A 21752-nucleotide genomic window follows, 5' to 3' on the forward strand; every position below is an offset into this window, starting at 1 on the left:
CCCCTGCATCCGCGCAGCACATCCCGCCGCTGAGAGCTCCTGGTGCAGGCTCCCGAGGTGCAGGCGGAGGTTCAGGCTCCAGAGGAGCAGGGAGAAGGGGACCGTCCGAATCTGGGTTCAACCCCGGGAGCCTTGTACACTGACCTCGCTGGGACGGGATTAGAGGGGCCGGGGGGCGGAGCTATGGGCCGGAGCCAGTGTCAATCATAGCCAGCAGCTGGCTCTGTAATCTCTTAATGCAGGACAGACAGTGAGTGTGTATGTATGTGTGTGTGTGAGTGTGTGTATGGAGGTGTATGTGTGTGCGTATATGTCTGTGTGTGTATATGTGCGTGTGTGTGCGTGTGTGTATGTGTGCAGTGTAAATAAAACAGTGGGGTATTCCTGGTGGTTTAGACACACCAGACATCTCCAAATGCCACACAACAAGCCCCAGACATCTGACTGTATTTGTATGTTCGTTCAATGAAAACATCATAGGGTTTCTGACGAGCTGATTGGCAGAATGCCGTTTCAGATTAAATCTGCAACATTCGCAAGAATTCTATCCCCATTGCAGTGGAGCGAGCGTTTTCAAGCGAACGTCTCCCAGCCAGACCGCTAAACACCGCAGCGCGATGCCCTAGAAACACAAATGCACACAGACAGCCACAGTTTTTACACGCGTGTGATCTGAGAAGGGCTCTGAGGAGCTGGCCGGCGACCAGCGGAGAGGAACCGCGGAGCTCCGCGTCTCCTGCGGCGGCTAGCGTTAGCGCGCAGCGGCTAAGGAAGCTGAGTCACCGTCGTGCGGCCTACGCCGCGGGGAGGACCCGTCACCCCGCAGAATGACATTATGCGCCTGTCACCCCGCAGAATGACACTATACGCGTGTCACCTCACAGAACAACAGCATGGGTCTGTCATCCCACAGACTGGGGACAGAGAGGCCACACAGCGTGTGCAGCAGTGGAAATGAAATCAAATAAAATGCCTGCTCATTTGTCGTAATATTACATTAAATGACAACAAAGAGCCTTAAAACATGTTATTTTGTAAACTACATTTCCCAGAATGCCACGGATGTATGATTTCTCTCTCTCTCTGTCTCTCATTAGAATGAGATGCATCTGGGCAGAGGAGGGGCGTAGCAGGTTTGGTGATTAGTGTGTCCCAGTGACAGCTAGTGATTTCTGTGAGATTTTGGACACTGCGTTTGGGGGTGGGAGAGCGTTAGGGAGAGGGGGAGGCAGAGGGGGGAGGGCTATTTGACTTCCGGGCACACTTGGTGATATCAGCCGCTCTTATGTAACCTTTTTATTCCCAGAACAACAATGGGGGAGAAGTCAGCCTTACGTAAGCATATTAGCAGGCGCAGGGCAGGCCCAGAGGAGAGCAGGGCTCTGTGCCCTTTATCTGGAACAGAGACGCTGAGGTCTGGCACAACCTGGGCACACCGAGGAGGTCCGTCTGTACACACACACACACACACACACACACACACACACCACACACCCACATACATATGCACACACACACACATACACACACACACACCACACACCCACATACATATGCACACACACACACACACACACACATGCACACACCACACACCCACATACATATGCACACACACACCACACACACACACACACACACATATACACACACACACCACACACAAGTATGCACACACTCACACAAACACACATATGCACACACACATGCTTTGGCAGCAAGTTATAGCTTGGTTGCCAGCATGAAAACCGTGACAGAATAATATCCATAATAACTGCAAGAGAACCAACAGCACATACGCAGCTACATTACGGCACATAGCAGACTCTTAACCCAGAGTGAGTGAACATTAATTTAATTTTTTTAATTTTTTAACATGCAATCAATTTATACAGCTGTATCTTTTCACTGAAACAATTCAAGCGGCACAGTACCGGGGAATCAAGTCCAGAGCCTTCGCGTATGAGCCCAGTTATCTGGCGATAACGCTAGACTGCGAAGCGTGATATGTGCGCTGTCTGAATGTCCGCACTGTATAATGTGGAGGTTCGAGACTGCGATATGAACGGACGACGCGAAGCGCAGCACCGTTGGTTTGTGTGTGACAGACAGCGTAGAGCCGCAGTCGCAAGGGCGATGGTGCTGAACGGACAGCTCCCGCGGAGCGCGGTCAGGCTCCGGCAGAGGGTCGTTTCCGTGACGCAGTTCGCTGCCTCAGAGCGTTCCGCGGATTTCAGAATCGAGAAATTGATTACAAGGCCGCCTGAACGCCGTTACTACACGCGTTAGCAGTTAGCGTCTTTGGTACATGCAATTACAGAACATGAAGAGCAACACAGATTTTGAACCATGTTATATTATTATTTTCCAAGCGCTCTCTTCATATAGAATTCACACAAAACGGAATCTTAGTAATTTCCCTTTGCAGGTAGCGACTGCAAAATCAATTCGTGCTCACAGTTGACCGACCTGGTTAAGTAAACGGCAAATATTTCTTTAAAAGAATGCACAGAATGTGCATCTTATGTTTTACGATTCGAAGTGATCCATCATAATTACATACATGCCATAACAGTGTTGGCTAGTATTCCCAGAAGGATACATAAGAGCACCTATTTTAGTTTTTGTGTGAGAGTCCAAGCACTCGACAGCAGGCTTCCACCTGAGTGGGCTCCACGTTAGCTGGAAATCCATAAACAGCCGAATGCACCGCATTTTATCGAATGACCTACTTTATTGATCTCCGTGCGAACGATCGGGTATGCAACAGTGCAGCTTAAAGAAGGAAAACCTACACTTTACAAAGACCCACATATATAGGCTACATTAGAGGGTAGATCCACGTCACTACAATGTACAATGTACCTCATGCGCATTAAATCTAATATGAAGCCACCAATTATTCTTTGTCACTGACAGTATGAAGGATGCAATGCTGTTTTCATTGCAGTGCAGTCAAATACAGCGACAGCAAACATATCTAATTTATTCTGTTTGGGCTTCACAATTTAGCTTTGTTACAAGAAGGAAATGGAAAACAAGCAAATTGATTGTGAACCATTAGGCCGACGGTGATCTCGAGTGTTCGGTTCCATATAGCTATATGAAATTGGATTATTGCGCACCCGAACTTGTTTTGTCTCGTGGGCACTTCCTGTGACCCCGAGCTGAACGTGGTGTATGTCTGCAGGGCGCGACTCTAGAATAGATCCTAGGGACCGGGCCAGGAGGTTTGCGCCCCGCGAGTATTTTTAGAGACATATAGGTTGATTGCGGACGTCCAATAGGAGGCCGGGACGTGGGATCAGGTGACGGTGGCGCTGTCAGGCTCGTTTATCATCAGAGCGGGGGGAAATGTGGGCCGAGTCGCTAATCCTCCGGGCTGCAGCACGCCGGTCAGAGCCAGCCCCCGTGAAGCTCCTACGCATGCTCGCAACTGCTTAATCCCACAACCTGCTGGACAGCCCTCGTGGGTGTGTGTGCGAGCATGGGCATGTGTGGGTGAATCCTTTCAATATGAATCTGAATCACAGAGTTCAAAATCAGAAGAATAGACAGAGATTAACTTATTGAACTGATGATTCAATTTACACCCAAGAGATTTGAATTTAAAAAAAAATGCACACAAAAAAACCAAACAAAACAAAAGCGAAATAAAACAATCGGCTTCAACCAGTCTTCTTGGTACAGTTTCGCGAAGTTCTTCACTGACACAACAAACTCCAAACCAGAATAAAAAAAGACAATGCTGTCACTCAAGAGCCTGTGCTGGCACAAAACCTGGTTTCCTAGAGAGCTTCCTTCTACGCTCATATACTAACTCCAGGAGGTCAAGCCAGAGCTGAACCTTCTAATTAAAATGTGAAATATAACAGACTCGCAAGAGACTTCAGTATCCCAAAGAAATCTATTTCTGTACCTACCCTCCGCAAATCCCCAGACCACGCGAGAAGCTGAGAGAAGATTCTCAGGCAGTGGACCATAGTGACTTGTCACTAGTGAGTTGTCACTACATTTAGAAAAGGACGCACATTTTCTTAAATTGTGCATTTCGCATTCAGTTGAAGCAATTTAATTATAGTGCCGCTATTTAAATGTTCTTAATTTATTACCTTTGTAATTTGCTGTATGTCGATACGGTGTATACAGTGTATACAATCAGAGAGAGTGATAGAGTAGCGTGCAGACAGCGTGCAGTTCATAAGTATTTGGACAGCGACTCTTTTTTTTTTGTCGTTTTCACTCCATACACCAGCAAAAAAACAGTTGAAATAAAACAATCGCTATGTGGTTTAATTGCAGACTTTCAGCTTTAATTTGAAGGTTTTTACATCTAAATTGGGTGAACCCTGTACAACCGCATAGTAGTAGTAGTATAGATAGAGACTGAAAGAGAGAGAGAGAGAGAGAGAGAGAGAGAGAGGGTGGGGAGCTTACGGCTTCAGAATTCTGCTCAGTAAGCAGCCCTATTGATCACAGGCGAGCGTTCACCCTTTTTACCTTTTTAATCTAACCCTTTCATCTGCCCCTTCATATTACACACTCTGGTCTAGACTGCAGCACGGGAACATACATACAAACAGCACCACCGTTAGAAGAAAACAACAGAAACGGGCACAAACAGATCTGATGTAAGACAAGCAGCTAACAAAATGGAGACAGATTGAAGACAGGATTTCAATAAAACATCAGCATTACATACATCAGGAGAGTGAGAATCCAAATGTAACCACTGTTAGAATACCTAACTTTCATAGTACAGCCGGCTGTCTTAAATGATAGCTATACTCATGACAACATCTGTTATCTGTTAGTGCTTTAAGCGATACCGTACGAGAGGCCCTGCTGTATTGAGAATACAGTTATTTCTTCAGGGCTGTTGTTGCCACATTGCTTTCATAAAAAGGTTACAACATACATAGAAACAAATAATTAATTCTGTAATATTATTTGATAATTGCATGGTTATCTGGTTAGTAGGAGCCAAGCTAGATTAGAAAAATCTGAGCTGGGTTTTGTGCACAGCCACCTAATTATAAGCACAAGGAAATGAACATCATATCCTGCGTAATTAAAAAAGTAAGTAATGTATTGTGAATGGATTGATACTGTTTATAAACAGGCTGTTTGGTTAACTGTCACCATATTGGACAATCACTGACACCATCTCAGCCAATCAGCATGCAGAATCAAAACAACTCAATTTATAAGGTAACACCAATTTAGGATGTTAGCCTTTTTCAAGCCCCTGCAGCAAAAAACAAACCTGTAGATATTATTACAAATCTAAGATAATATCAGCACCTCTTTGTTTGTTTTGGATTTGACTTTACTCAAATACTGGTGTAAAACGTATAATTGTGGTGTGTTTGCAGAGCCCAGTAAAAAAGATAGAAACACTCAAACAGATACTGTACATTAGACTAGGCCACTGGCTACATCAGCGACAGCAAAAACCAGAGGACTCATTACTTCAAAGGCCTCTTAGAAATATCCCATCCTGGCTGTAATCGCCTGAGGCGATAATTACTCCAAATGTATTCCTTTGTAGAATATGTTACTCCAGTGGATCACAGGAGAAGGTAATCGGTCCACATTTGCGGTGACAGCAATTAACTCTTGCCCTTATGATGATGCAAAAAATAAGTATTTTATACTGAACGACTGCAAACAAGTCTGTGAAATTCACTTCATAAAATTCATATCTGGACACTGAGGCAATCTCAGTGGTGCTCTGGGCACAAACCACTGCTGCCCCCTTCTGGTGGTGACCCGTATCAGCCCAAATCCAGCAGTTGCAAGCCTGGGGCTGTCCTGTTTTTCCTCAGTGCTGAGGTGGGAGTTCTCATTCACCTCATTCTCCATTATTAATGACCGCATTTCCCAGAATTCAGGCTGTTATTGAGCTTTGGCTCTTACTGGAGTACAGTACACAGGAAGTGCAGGTCTTGTCAATAATAACGAGACAGAGAGGATTTCTCTCCAGGATGAAGCCTTGTGTGTTATTTCCCATTCTCTCCCCTTACCCCCCCCCCCCCCCCTTCTGAGACAGATGTTTCCTCTCTCTCATTGGCTGCTTTTGTTTGCATGTCCTTCACGCGCCCCCATTTCGTCGCGTGACTGGCCGGGTACGATCGAGCCCGAGTAGCTCGCTGGCTGTTCTGCCCCTGGATGAAAAAGCTCTTTTCAGACTCTGGAAAAACACAGCGTCTCTTTCTCAAAATACCAGAAAAGAAGAGCAAAGAGACGCTACATGGGACAGTGTCAAATACAAGAATAAAACAACTACAGCAATTAAAAGGGGAAAAACACAATGAATGTGACGGGATTTAAATAATCAGGATCTGAGTATGGTTTTAATCAGTTGGTAATAAGCTTTTGCACACGGCAACCTTGTTCAAACCAAGCATGCACATTGTATTGCAGTCAATAAACTCTGCATAACACAAACCACACTACTGGCTCCCTTGCTGGTAATGCACAATAATTAGCACAGTTCTTCCTCAGCTGATGTGTGGTGAGTGTCCTGATTCAAAATGGCCGCCGTGCTTCACATTAATGGCTGGTGGCTGAGACAAGTTACTGCCCCTAGACTGCAAAGCATTTTGGTTCCTGCTGTTTACAGACACAATCCACTACTATCTATTACAGTGTGATAATGAGCAGCTGGGTTCAGATGTGAATTTGCTGTGTTTGCACTGTATAGGCACGAGGTGTTGTTTTTTTTTTTTGGGGGGGGGGGGGGGGGGTGGAAAGTTGGCGTGGCTGTTGTTCTCCTGGAAGCATGTGTCCGACCCCCCATCCAGCTGCTCTGCTGCTGAGTGGGCAGAATTTGGGACAGAGATAAGCAGGGTGCTAGCACTCACTTCCCTGTACCCTCTCACCCTGCAGTACTGGCAGAGGTATCTCTCTATGGTCTGAAAGGCCCAAAGTGTGACAAGACTTGTAAGCACAAGTCGCCCGTCGGTCTGTTTCCCTTGTTTACAGAACACGAGCCCAGTGTCACATCTCTCCAGGACCGCCAGCTCGAGCCAACTGGCTTCCGAGGGCAGCGTTTCCGGAAGTTTCTCCGGAGCACACTGCAACTCCACAGTGTGTCCGCCTACAGAGCCAAAAAGGAAAATGTCTTTCTCTGCTGTCACAGAAGCTGCAGTAATGTAGCCAAAATGGCAGGGTTAAGCAATATTCATATTACACTACCGAAAACTTCTAAATCCCTCTAGTTAAAATGATCTGTACTCAGGTTGTAAAAATATATTTATTTAAAAAATACATTTTTGCCAACTATTATTATTATTATACTTCATGTGACGATGTACAAAAAAACCTTTTTCTCTCAAATCAAAATGTTATCTTTCACCGGTGATCATACATAATTCAATTGGATTCTGTGACCAAATAGTCAAAATGAATCCATTACATTACATTACAGTTTGGCAGACGCTCTTATCCGGAGCGAATCAATATATTGAGGTATCATAACAGGACGGTGTGATTTGTTTTCATGAATCATTGAGCAGGATCAGTTTCTCAACAATCAAATCAGACTCACACGAGCAGTGTCAGTCTACAAGGCTGGGAGCTGTTCCGGGCTCTGATCAATATCGCATTTGATTTGCTTCATTCAAATGTGAGCTCTTTTTTTTTTTACAGAAAATTCTGCCGTGAAAAAGAAGAGAAACCAGGCAAAACAGTCACAACCTTTGAAGGGAGAATGTATTCGGTCAATACAAATCAGAAAACATGGAAAATGAAATGGAGTCTTTCCCCTTCTGTGAGTTACGAGCTGAAACAGACCAGACAATCAGAAACAAGGAAAATGACACCAGTTAAGGCAAAATAAGTTTTGTCTCTGTGCTCTGTGCTCTGTGAATTTGACAGCTTTGAGTAGATGAGTGATAAGCACTTACACTCTCTTTCACACACAAACACACACAGATGGTGTTTATTGCATACACCTCTGTATCCTGACTCATATTTCACACAAACAGAATTACAGCCAGATATTACAGAGATGTACCCTACGTCTTATTACAGAGGCAGTGTTCTCCCACAGTGTAGTCATAATGATAGTGTAGGTTTGCAGCACACAGCTGACACAAAATGGCCTCCCCCTACAGGAGCAGCAGCACTCCCAGTGACACGAACAGCTGCGTGTTTGGCTTGATGGGATGCAAGTCTGCCATTTCACTAATAAACTCCTGAAGATTCAACTCCTGCATAATGTATCACGCTATAACTTATGGTGAGAGACAACAATGGCAACAACAGCGGCACCCTGTTCACCTCAAGCTTGAGTGGCTTAGCAATTACATGAAAGTACCCAGTCATACGACATATGCCACATCTTAATAGTGTAAATATTCATGTGCTTTTACAGGTTTATATTTACTGAAGTAGCCTATGCTAATCACGTCTAGCTGAACAACATACAACAGCGGGTGTCCCAGGGGAATCAAACAGGCCATGACCCTATTCCACCTCAACACCTAGCAACCACAATGCCTCAAAGCTGTGTTCCCTGCTCCCAGAACCCCTTCCTTTGGGCCAAAACCCTTCCACAGAAGCTGGGTCCAGTCTGAGGGGACAGTCAAATTACATTACATTACATTATTGGCATTTGGCAGACGCTCTTATCCAGAGCGATGTACAGTTGATTAGACAACGCAGGAGACAATCCTCCCCTGGAGCAATGCAGGGTTAAGGACCTTGCTTAAGGGCCCAACGGCTGTGCGGATCATATTGTGGCTACACTGGGATTAGAACCACCGACCTTGTGTGTCCCAGTCATTCACCTTAACCACTACGCTACAGGCCACCCGCGGTTGGCAAGTGAAGTGCATCCAGACATATTTCACATGGATCCAGCGAATGAAATTGGCGGGAGAACAAGCTAGACCGCTCCACGCTGCCGTTTCTGTCGTTCTTTCACAGAAACCAACGCAAGGACTAACAGGTGACGGAAATTTAACCAGGCAAGACCCCGGGTGACTAAAGCTGCAAGGCTCAAGTGAAATCCATGTGGGTCACACTCAGCAAAGTGCGAGTCCACCAACTGGGTGTTTGAGTCCCGTTGGTCCCGCTGCCGGTAAGCCCAGGTGACAATTGGCTCAGCCGTGCCGGAGAAAGATAGGGGGTAAGTCAGCCTTTCCGTTGGGCTCATCGCTCTATAGCAGCCACTCCTGGTCAGACCAGGCACCTGCGGACGCACAAAACAACAATACGCTGACCTCATTCTCCTCCAGCAGCATGGACAGTGTACAATCGGTGGTGCGTCTGCAGTGTGCAAAATGTGGATCGGAGGAATCATGAGACTGCATGGTTTGTGCTAGGCTGTCTGGTGCAAAAGCTTATTAGCGTCTGACTGAAATCTTACTCGGATCCTGTTTATTAAAATCCTGTCACATTAATTGTGTTTTATTATTTTTATTTGGTACAGTGCCATGTAGCATTTCTCTTGCACTCTGAGTTTGAAGTCATGTGTGTCTGAAGAAGAGCAGCTGTGTTTTTCTGCACACTACATCTCTTCCTGATGTCGGCAGGGCTGGGCTGCCATCAACAAGTATGGCAGAGAGTTTAGGGAATGGGAAAATGGAGAAATATTATGGAATAAAATATAAATCAATATAGAGAATATAAAGAAACCGTAACCGTGCGCGGCGGGCGAGGCGCCGGGTTGCCGGGCGCCAGGAGAGACAGGAAGCCGCTGCGACTCCGATCGATGCGCGCGAGCGCCCCTTCAGCTCCAGCTCGAGCCGGGAAGCCCAGAGGATCCTGGGAAATGCTCCGAGTTCCCGTTAGAGCCCGACTTCCCCTCAGACCCAGCCGCCTTCGACTGACAGACGGAGAGGCTCCTCCGGAACAGCGCTTTCCCAGACCGGAGGCGCGCGCTACACGCTACACGCTACGGGGAACACGCAACCCATCACCCTGCTGTTAGCGTAGCGCTGGGAAGGCCCCGGGCGAGGATAAATCAGCCCCCGCTTGGCCCGAGTCCAGAAATCGATAGCCGCCATCGCTAACCGCGAAGAGGGAGGCAGAGCCAGAGAGAATAGGGAATGTGACCCCGGATTAGAGTCAGGACAAATTAGCCGAAATGAGGAGAGAGGAGAGGGCAGTTATTTTAAACATTCATTTCCTTAATAACTTCACTGGCACCCAGGAGCCCCAGTCCCTGCAAGAGATAATCAAGTTCTTTTTTGGTTTTAATTCACTTTTAAGGGCACTTAAAGGGTAATTCGAAAAGTTTCTTTTTTTTTTGTCATTTAAAATGCACATTTCATTTGAATGAAATTGATTTTTAAGTTTCACATTTAACTTTTATAAAGGTTTTTATTTTATTGTTTTATTTATTATCTGTTCTATTTAAAAATGACACTGGGAGTTCTCTGGCGGAGGGAGAGGTGTATCTCTCACTCACGGCTCCTAGGGGCCAGCGGGCCCCTGCCTGTCACTGAGAGAAGGCAGAGGGTCATAAACCTGAGGCCCCCAGTTGGATGAAGCCCGCTGTGTCCCTGTGGTTAATTACCTTCTTCATTTCACTGCGTTCTCCTCCTCCTCCTCTTTCTCCTTTCATTTTCTAAACCCTGAGTTTTCCACAGGGTGTCCGCTGCCCCCATGGGGGTCCTGTGTGGGGTGTGTGGGGGGTCCCTGCCTGGCCAGATTTGACAGGCAAAGACTATACAGTGCAGAGATTTGGGAAAATATTGCAAAAAATAAAACACACCATTTTTTACTAATGATGTGGGTTCCCGGAATGCCTTTGAGCTTGGGGGGGGGGGGGGGGGTCTTTGGGTCAAAACGGGTTCATAACCCCTGGTCTGAACTACTTTGACTATGATTCTCTAACTTGAATGTCTATCCCTCGCAGTTTTGACTTGAAGTCTCAAATCCCACGTATGCTACAAAAAAAGGTCTCGAAGGTAAAGATGATGACTCAGTCACTCCTGCTGACACTGACGAGTTATCAGAGTTCATTTAGAGCAGTTTCACAAATGACTCATTATTAGGAATGAATGCTGTGATCATAGCATCACCCACAAGTCCAATAACTACCAGGTAAGTCACATTGCGGTGTGGTGTGCTCCGTACTTACCTCTACACGCTTCTACACAACACTTTTCTCATGTTTTACACACTGCACCCAGCAACAAACTCCACACTACCTACTGTAAGTCATTTATACTGCTGTGTCATCCCTCTCCCTAATGGGTTTTTATTCCTCCATTTTCTCAATCTTTCGCTTTCTTCTCCCATTTGGATGAGGACAGGATTGCATCCATCCATTCTGCTGCTGTAGCCAATCCACTTAGAGTTATGCTGTGTGTTCAGAGATCCTCTTCTGCATGCCACTGTTGTAGTGTGTTGATTTGTGTTACTGTCACCATCCTGTCAGCTTTGACCAGTCTGCCCCTTCTCCACTGACATTAACTCTCATTAACAAGGCTTTTTGCCCACCGGATGCTTTTTCGCACCATTCTCTGCAAACTCTAGAGACTGTTGTGTGTGAAAATCCCATGAGATCAGCAGTTTTCTGAGATACTCAAACCACCCTGTCTGGCACTAATGAACATTCCACAGTCAAAGTCACTTAGATCACATTTCTTCCCCATTCTGATATTTGGTCTGAAATACATTATTACATTACATTACATTAATGGCATTTGGCAGACGCTCTTATCCAGAGCGACGTACATTTGATTAGACTAAGCAGGAGACAATCCTCCCCTGGAGCAATGCAGGGTTAAGGGCCTTGCTCAAGGGCCCAACGGCTGTGCGGATCATATTGTGGCTACTCCGTGATTAGAACCACCGACCTTGCGTATCCCAGTCATTTACCTTAACCACTATGCTACAGGCCGCCCCGAAATACAGGTCTACCTAATAAAGTGCTCACTGAGAGTATGTGTATTTATTTTACTGAAGACACTCTATTATCATCAATAACACATGTAATAACCTGTGCTAGCTACTAAGATAGCAAATTCACTACATGATTGCTCTCTACATCATCAAATGCTGTATAAATACCTGGAAAGAAAGCATATTCTAAAAGACATGAGCAATCAATCTACCTGGTTATAGTTCATTAGCCAGGAGACTTCAGAATACACCAAGAGACCAGCCTTTTATGAGGAATCCCTGCCCAACAAGGCAACCCTATTCAGACCTGACATTCCTTTCAGGAGTAACAGTTTGCCTGCACACCAACATGGCATAAAAAGATGATTCAGAGTAATTTGCAGTAGGCATTTTTAGATCTTGAAGGATGTAGGTATTCTTAGTGAAAGTGGAAAACCACCCAGTGTGAAAGAGTGAGTAATACTGCATTAAATATTGAAGGCACAAAATGTTTTTTTAAAGCAGAAAGGTCAGTAAAACAGATGGATTTTCAGCTGTCATAAAGCAGATGTTTAATTTGCTGCGCAGAAAAAACAGGGCTTGAATTTTCTTCTCTGAAACGCACAAGGCAGAAAGCTGCACATTATGTCTGTCTGTCCGACTGTTGGTCATTCTGTGTAAGGTAATGTGGACCGTGACTGCAGTAGTCCGAGTCATCCCGGCAAATCTCCCACAGTCAACAGCAACTCTGCTCCCCAAACGTCCCTCAAACAGCCGCTTGTGTGTCTGTGTGTGTCCATGAGTGTGTGTAGGTGTGCGCACGTGTCAGTGTGTGTCTGTGTGTGTGTGTGTGTCTGAGTTCAAGGACATGACACAAATACATGACAAACATGCCCCTTTCCACACGAAAACACAAGGCAAGTTGTGCAACACCAAAATGGCCAGGTCTGGAAACGAGAATGCATCTGTGTAAGTGAGTAAGACTGTGGGGCAGAGGCGGCGTGAAGCCGGAACGATCCGGAAAATCTCTGTGAGTCAGAGATCATATGAGGCTCACAGTAGCTGGAAAAACACACACAAGTGCCCACGCCAGGGGACATAACACAAATATGACACACACCGGAAGACACACACACACACACACAAGGACGTCAGCAGCAGATCAAATGGCAAAAACACTCTCAGAAGCCCACAAAGACGTACTGTGAAATGGCCGGGTGCATGTGAAATCTGGGCATGATCTCTGTCAGTCTATAAACCCCAAGCGGCCTGGACGCTGGGAAAGGAATATCGAACCAGGAACTAGGCTTCTCCCATCATTTATTAATTCCTGGGATCCCTTTCACCCTGGAGTCGGAGCGCAACGCAGGGGAGAGTGTCGGATTCTGCTCACTGTCACCATAGAGGAAGACAGAAGCGCTAGGACTTAGGGGCGGTGAAAGTGGTGGTGAAATGGGAAAAAACAAACACAAAATCTAATTTAGCAGTAGCCGTATTATTCCCTAGACCACTGATACTAGCAAACACGAATCGTACAGAATGTTCTCAGCAACACTTTCACACATTCGAACATGATACAGCAACACTGACACATACCCTAACCGTGTGGCTAACAAATACAGTCCCCCAAAAAAGATCTTACTTTGGAACTTTTGACCTCCGCCTACATCACTCCGGAGGCACCCACAAACATAGAAACCTACAAAATCCAAGGCAGGACACTGATATTATACCCTTGAGCGAGGTACTTACCCTGCACTGCTTTAGTATCCAGCTGAATACAATGGACACGATGCAAAAGTCATTCTGCATGAGAGCATCAGCTACTGTAAAACCGTATCTCCGTCCTATGCCAAAAACAGCACATTAAAATGGCTGCTTCCAGATCTTTCTGTGCGACACACAGTGGCCTGAACACTCCCGAGGAGAGCTGGTTGTAAAGGACCTTTGTGCACAGGAAGATTACGGGGGAACCTCCAGGGGTACCTGCTTTAGGCCTCTCAGTAATTACCCAGCAGGCTGTGTGGCCATCAGCGCTGCGAGTCGCTAACACAGGTCTGCAGACTGCGCGGGAGGAGGAGGTAATCCGATGCCAGCTCAGCTAAAACAGGCCTCTGGGACCGTGGGCTGTGAGATAGGGCAGATTTCTGAGTTACACTGCGGTTGTAGCTTACAGCAGGAGAGGAGAACTGGAGTCCTATATCTGTTCCTGGATTTCACACCAAAATGTTCCTCTTAATCTGTTCATTAGCTAAATTATTTATGGAACCACCCACATGCACACACGGAATTTACTCATAATAACCTCACCTTTATTACCACAATCTTTTATCACATAACAACGCCGGATTACAGAGTTAGCAGGATTGGAGTAAAACCTGGAACAGATCTGTTTACTACAGTCCATGTTCCAGATGTGGGATGGTTCCTGGTTTTACTTCAGTGCAGTTATCTTCCTAATTTAGTAATCCTGCTGCATGATACAGGCCCCTTTTAGCACCCAGCATCCAGACTCCACTGAATGACACTCTCCACCAGCAGAGCAATGCAGCTTGGATTCTGGCCCACCAGCAGACTATCACACTCTGAGCCCTGCTGCTGTTCTCAACGATGGGAGGTACTGGGAGTTTATTTTGACAGTTGCACACAAAGCACTGAGATTGTCAGACATTAGTTTGGATAAAAGTGAAGTCACAGCACAGGGCCCTGTAGAACATGTTACAGCTTGCCTCCATCCACACACACAAACACACACATACACACACACACACACACACGCTCACGCACAGGCACAAAAACACACAGGCAATTGTTGCAAGTAACAAACATCCCCATTAGGTCAGTGATATTCTGCAGAATTGCTAAAGATAAACTCATGTAAGTGCTATTTCCCATGTGGTGGTTGATATAAAAAGTGCCATCATGTTACACTTTCACACTGAAAGTACACCACAGTACACCTACTGTATGCACCAGTAATATCGTATTGAATGTCACACATTGTGTCAGCCAAGATTCATTGGCACACAAGCATGCACACTCACACTCACACACACACACACACACTCACTCACACACACACACACACACACTCACTCTCACACACTCACACACACACACACACACACACACACACACTCTCACACACACACACACACACACACACACTCTCACACACACACTCATACACACACACACACTCACACACACACACACACACACTCACACACACACACTCACACACACACACACACACATTCACACACACACACACACACACACACACTGCGCAGAGGTAAGGGACTATTCCCAAAAGTGCACTCACCTCAGCCGGTCCACTCCACTGTCTGCCCTGTAAAGACACAGAGAAGCGCAGTGAATAGTCAGCATTACACCCTCATCCTTAAACAGCCATTATTCCTGGGAGATTGCAGATTACACTCATTTATCAATGATGCTTCCGCCACACTGCTATTCATTCATTCACTCATTCATTCATACAGAGCTGAAATTCTGACTGTAGGATCGAAAACAAGCCGCAAAATCCACTTTACATAGCAACTTGATTTAAACGCTTCCGTGACCATTTCTATAAGTATAACCATTTCTCCGTTTTGGGGTTTGTGAATCAGTCGCTGTGGCTATACCGCCACACTGCACACAGGAAAAACATTTCTGCATCACAGGCTTTTTGTGAACAATTCTTTACACTATGGAGAACCAGAAACATAATGCAATAAAGGTTACAATACCATCTTCACATGCTTTACCCCTGTCTATCCCATAGACACCCCCCCCCCCCCCGGATAAATAGTTAGTCTATAAACACATATGCCCAGTCTCCACCAAACAGCCGAGACGAGAACAAACTAGAGAAATCTTGGAAGGTCTGTGTTTAAATCTCAAAACATCCGCGAGTATGGACAGTTCACACCAAAGCAAATAAATGACTGTTTCCATGACGAACCAAATTAATTGTAACGGTAAATCACTAATTATTCTAAAACTCCGGGCTTAAGACTTGACATGCTCAGTTTTCGAAACGCCAGCGGCCATTCCCACTGATAAAACTTTATTCTGAAGACGTTCTAAAACCTTCTCATCTTGGCTGTTTGGTGGAGACTGGGCTTAATAAACATGGCTTGCACAGTGCATAGTTTTTTTATGCACAAAAGAAGCATCCAGGAATTGAACCCAGAGCACAGTGGATAGCACAGTTGCCTCGAGGTTCTGGGTTTGAGCGTGGAGTTTCAATGTTCTCCACGCGTTTGCGTGGGTTTCCTCAGGTTACTCTGGTTTCCGCCCACACCGAAAGACGTGCATGTCAGTTTAGTTATATTCCTTGACCAAGGCACTGGCCTCAGAACTGGAGTTGGTCCCCAAGCACAGCACTGTTGTTGGATTAAATACAGAGGACAAATTACCCGTGCAGGGTTCAATAAAGCATATCTCCTAACCACCACCTCAGAAAACCAGCCTTCCAACAGCTATCCGTAACCACTGCTTGAAGTTGAGAAATAGCCCATAGACTAAGCTTGTAACTTGGATCTATGATAAAGTCAGAGGAGAGAGTTCCTTTGTTGACATGGCACTGTTCTGCCAGGAGAATAACTGTGAGGAGTAATGATTGCTCTCATTAGAGTACATGCGGAGATAAACGAACAGAAACACAGTAAACCAGATGGTGATAGAATCTCATTGACGGGCTGAGGTACTTTGCCTACTGCTGAGTTTAGTAGCGTTTAATTACCGCTAATTTTCGCTAGACACAGCGCGCATAGATAGCACAGTAGAGAGAAAGAACGACGTGCTTCAAGGACCTCAGACTGTTTTCCTAATAGGTAATCAAACCCTACAGGATGAGATATCGCTGTTGGCCAACCTTCCCAACAGTTCCGATTTCAGCCTGGGTCAGGACTTTGACTGATGAGCAACAAAATGTACCGTAAACATATTTATAGCTTGTGTACAACCTGTCCAGGCCATCTGTGAGCGATTACATTACAGTACTACATACGTGCAGGACAATTCAGAAAAGTGCTGACTCTGGCTGAACAGGAGAAGATGATGAATAGTAATGGTGAGATGAGATTAATGTGCACAGCATTGAAACACCACTCGCTCCTTACGCCTACCGTACCAAGAACAACATCGCTTTACAGTCAATGCAAATTCACAAGTCGAAAACAAGTCCACAGCTATGTTACACACACAAGTGTGCACTATGCTACACACAAGTACAGACATGGTATGTACACATGTCAACCTGAAAAACCTTAGGTGATCGAACAAGCCTGGCTGAGAAAATGCGGTTCCAAGGTAAGTAAAGCAAAGTTGCAACATAACACTACAACAAACACGTGAAAAGTGCCCATCTGAAGTATGAACCGTCAGCCTGTCTAATGTGAAGGTGGGAATCGCGGATGTTAACGGACGCCGGGTCCCTGTGTGTGGAGGGCAGGGGGGACCCCGGTGACTCACTTGCCCCGGCGGAGAGAGAGTCTCTTGCGCAGCGTGGAGACGCGGTGGTGGCAGCCCTGCCTGACGGCCGAGGCGCAGGTCATGGTCTGGACCATCATGCACCCCTCTCGCCCCCCGGCGCCCTACCGCTCCACGCCCTTCGACCTCCCCACGGGGTGTGGGCTGGCTGTCTCGCACGACGCCCTGGTCCGCGTCCCTCTCCCGCTGTTCATGTCTCTGCCTCTAGCTCTTTCTCCCTCTCGCTTTCTCACTCTCCCTCTCTCTCTCCGCACCTCGAACCCGTGCTCCGTTGCTCCCGTGACGGATCGCACCTGCCCGAGTCGCCCCGAAATGCCTTCACCCCGGACTGACCCACTTACGCTCCTCTACGCCACCAACACACCTGGGCTGCTGCTGACGGTTCCCATGGGGACGGGGGGGGGGGGGAGGGGAGGGGAAAGGGGGGGGGGTGCTGATGTCATCAGCAGGTAATTTATGTGCTGCAGGAAACCGGAGCGGGCGGGATAGGGAGGGCGGAGCGTTTTTGACTGCAGCAGCCTTGTCTCTGATCCATTCAGCCGGTTAAACAAGCGACGCCAATAACTCTTCCTCTGGGAGACTCACAGCATGCTGGGAACTCTGTATCCACGGCAATGCATACATGAATCACATCGCTTTAGCAGCGCTGAGATACATTTAAATGTGAATAACACAGGTTACTGCTGTATTAATATGTTTCTTAGTATGCCGTCCATGGGCAGGGGTCGCTAGATAGCCATGAACGTGGACCCATAACCGACTGAACCTTCCCATACCCTGGGCGGTGGCTAATTTCCCATTGCATAGTCCATACAGTCTGGTGCCTTAACTGAAGGAGCCATCCTGCACCCCCTTACGTTCTGATAAAACCTCTTTACACAGTGGGACACTGAAAGAAATTCTGATTTAGTATTTCACCAGAAAGTGCAATGGCACGACCTGCGAATTAAACCTGCGATCTCTCAGTCTCATGTCCAGTCTGCAAACCACACGGTTCTTGATGAGAATCGAACAATTGAAATGTCCTGTCCGCATACAGTGGAGATTTTAGATTTCCTTAGACATCAAAAACACTTTATTTATTTATTTTTGTTTATAATTATTGCTTTCTTGTGTATTATTACTTCCTCCTCTCACTCCAACGTAATTATAAATTGTACAGCACTTTTGAAATTTAAATTACTTTTGGTTGAAGGCAGTCATTTTAAATGTGCTTGATACATAAACATGACTTGACTTGACATTAAACATTTGAAAAGGCTCTCGTGGTGTTTACTGTTCGGTGAGGCCAAACAGAGGCTCCACTCTGAGTGAAAGTGATACTTGTGCAAACTGTTCAGTGTAGGGACTGACTCCAGTGTAGAGGGGCTGTGTACGTGACCAGATTTCCATATGGATAAATAATTGAGGACAAGGCCTGTAAATTTAGAGGGAATAATGCATGTCTCATTTGCACAGAGGTTTTGCCGGTTTTGTCTGGATTTTGTTCCCCAAGCAGTGGAAAGCATTCTGTTACCTCACCAAACCGGCTAGCTATAGGACACCTATCAGTTTTATAAATACGATATTATACACTATTAGACAAGACAATATCAGGGTGAATGTCGCCATAAAATACCTTACTGACCTTGACTGTCCCACCGACTGACTTTCAGAACCTTCTTTAGTTCTTTGGGTTTTTATTTCTACAATTTAAAATGTGTTTTCAGGCAATACTGTGCAGGACTCTTAGCCTTGCCATGGTCCTGTGTTGACAATCAAAGAAGTCTCCTCCTCTGGCCTCAGATTTGCACAAAGACAAAAATCCACCATTTGTACATGAGTATGATTATTTTATTATATTTTCAAGGCATAAATCCGGCATAGTATGCCTTTAAGACTGGATGTTTGGCATTACATTACACTGTAAAAAAAAATACAAAATACAAGTCAGTCGTAACATAAAGCATTTTAGTCCTGTACTCTGACTTATAATCGTATTTCAAAATATTGCCAATGAGGTGATACAGTTCACGTATTTCAATATTTGCTGATGGAGTAAGAACATTTCACTTATCAAGCAAAGAGTAATTGAAAACAAGCTAATATTTTCAGTTTGACAGTAAAAATAAGATTACATTCAGCAAAAAACACCTGTCAAGATAGACATTTATTGTAGTGCAAAATGTAGTGAGGCTTGAGATGGTACATAGATAACATAAATTTGACATAAAGTTACAGTCAGCACCAACTGGAACCTTGCAGCTGTTTTCTGGTCTCATATTTTCTTCATTTAGCTAAAATCCACCCTGTCCCACATTCAGCTTCTGGACTGGTGGGCATACCAAGGTCCCATAAGAGGCTTTAAGCAAGTCTGCTTGTCCTGTGGGCATCAGAAACCCTCATTACCGGACCTCAATCAGCTGCTTACCTCTGAAATTAGGCTAACGGCTAACGTCCCACAATCGGCACCACTGTGTGACAGTGCGCCATTCAGCCAACAGTTCTATCACATCACAGCACAAACAAACAAATAAACAGATGAGAACACACTGAGGAAAAAGTGGTCTCTCACCGGCCTGTCAAAGCCCGTTTCCTGGAAATGAGGAAACTCTTTAAAATGAGATGTTTGTTGAGGCAACACAAACAGCACTGGACAATACTGACACTCATTCAGACACTCGTGGAAGAGACACAATTAAAACCTTGTAGTTTCGGCACAAGTACACGTTAAATGCCGCACTAAACTAGCACAACGCTAAACACGACTCCTCGACCCTCTCTCGTATCGAGTGAAACGGATGAATCCGGAACACAAGCACACTGCACACCAGATACATTACAGTGGCACTCAGCATTTTTTAGAGCACACAGGAAGATTCAGAGAAACCGAATACAGAACGAATCTCTTTCTCACTTGCCCATAAACCCCTCTGGATATTCAAATTACAGTTACATCAGGCGGAAACCTGACCCGCGTCGGCACGGCGATGCGTTGCGGACAGCGGCCGCTGGGATGGAATATGAAATCCGGGAGCCGTTACCTGCAGAGGAAACATGACATTCTACGCCTTTTCCGCCCGGGAACGCAGCGTTCCTGCCACAGTCGGAGCAGGTGGAACGCATTCCGTTTCCGACAGGGGAGGAGGAGACAATGAATCCCTACGGAAATTCATCTCTGCAGAAACGACGTGCAGCGGAAGAACCGGCCGTTTCGCTACAGTACCTATCCATCTGAGGCAGAGAGTTGCTTAGCTGCGCTTTTTGGATTCCCCCTGGTAGAGATGGCACCTGTACTGGGGGTGACCTTCTACAATAAAAAAAAAAAGCCCACATCATGTGTCTGGGAAATCAAAGAGCGTTCTCTCCCCCGGAGGAGAGAGGGACTGTGGAGAAGGGGAGAGGGAAGAGTCTTGCCCTGCCTGGCAGAGAACAGCACAGCCTTGTGGTAGCTGACTTATCCGGAACCATCCGTCTCGTCTTACTTTTCCAGTGTAGCCCGCCCTATTCTTAGAATTAATGTCACAGGTCCTATACAGTATGTCCAGCCCCATATTATTATTATTGACCGCACTCTCTCCTTACTATTGACTACAGTCCTGGAGGGCCGCAGTGTCTGCAGGTTTAACTCCAGTCCTGGAGAGCCGCAGTGTCTGCTGGTTTTTGTGGTATTCCTGGCAGCAGTGGCTCATTTAAGTATTTCTTTAGCTAAGGAATCCACACACCTTGTTCTTTGGCAGCTGATTGAAAGGAAACCACAAAAACCTGCAGACATTGCGGCCCCCAGGGAATTTAGTTCGATACCCCTGTCCTGAAGCATTCTTGGAACATCTTATGAACATTCTGGAAGGTGGGCAGGTATGACAGATGTTCTGTATCGTTACATAGCGCCCAAAAACTTCTGCCAACCGGAACCGGCCGCGGCTGTTTGATAAGGGTCTTCCACATTTCTCTCAAGCCTGTCAGTGAATTTTCAGCAGACCCATCAACCTTGCATTACCGGTAATCAAAATAGAGGCTTGACACTTTGCCCAAGGGGAACATCTGAAAAAGTGGATGACATCATTGCCTGTCATCCAGGAGATGTACTTGCCATTAAAGCGCCATGATTGAAGTACTGCCCTCCTATTCTTGGATACAATCAGCCAAGTGCAATCCAACCTGATTTATTTGATAAGGGCTACTCGAGACACGCAGTGGAAGCAATCAAAGCACTAACTGTGTGGCAGCAGCAACTCGGACAGTGTCAACGTCATGGCTTACACACTCTGTCCTACTCTTCCAGACATTTCCATTTGGCATAAACCGAAGATTCGCAGGTCGTAAAGATACAAAATTGTAATACAATACAGACTGACGCAGATAAAATCCAACCCCATGACTTGGCTACCGGCCATGGGTCTACGTGCGCTACTGCGCTAACTGCTAACGTA

The 21752-nt window shown here is 45.9% G+C and overlaps 1 protein-coding gene across 1 annotated transcript in view; it reads right to left on the minus strand.

Moving 5' to 3' along the window:
* The window catches only part of gramd1ba (GRAM domain containing 1Ba), a 90900-nt gene that overhangs the window by 60658 nt on the left and 8490 nt on the right, over positions 1–21752 (minus strand). The window contains exon 3 of the mRNA XM_061248405.1: positions 15167–15193. Within this exon, the coding sequence (XP_061104389.1) occupies positions 15167–15193 (27 nt within the window). The remainder of the gene's footprint in view (positions 1–15166; positions 15194–21752) is intronic.

Source organism: Conger conger, chromosome 7 (genome assembly GCF_963514075.1).
Source record: "Conger conger chromosome 7, fConCon1.1, whole genome shotgun sequence".
In the NCBI taxonomy this organism is placed as follows: domain Eukaryota; kingdom Metazoa; phylum Chordata; class Actinopteri; order Anguilliformes; family Congridae; genus Conger; species Conger conger.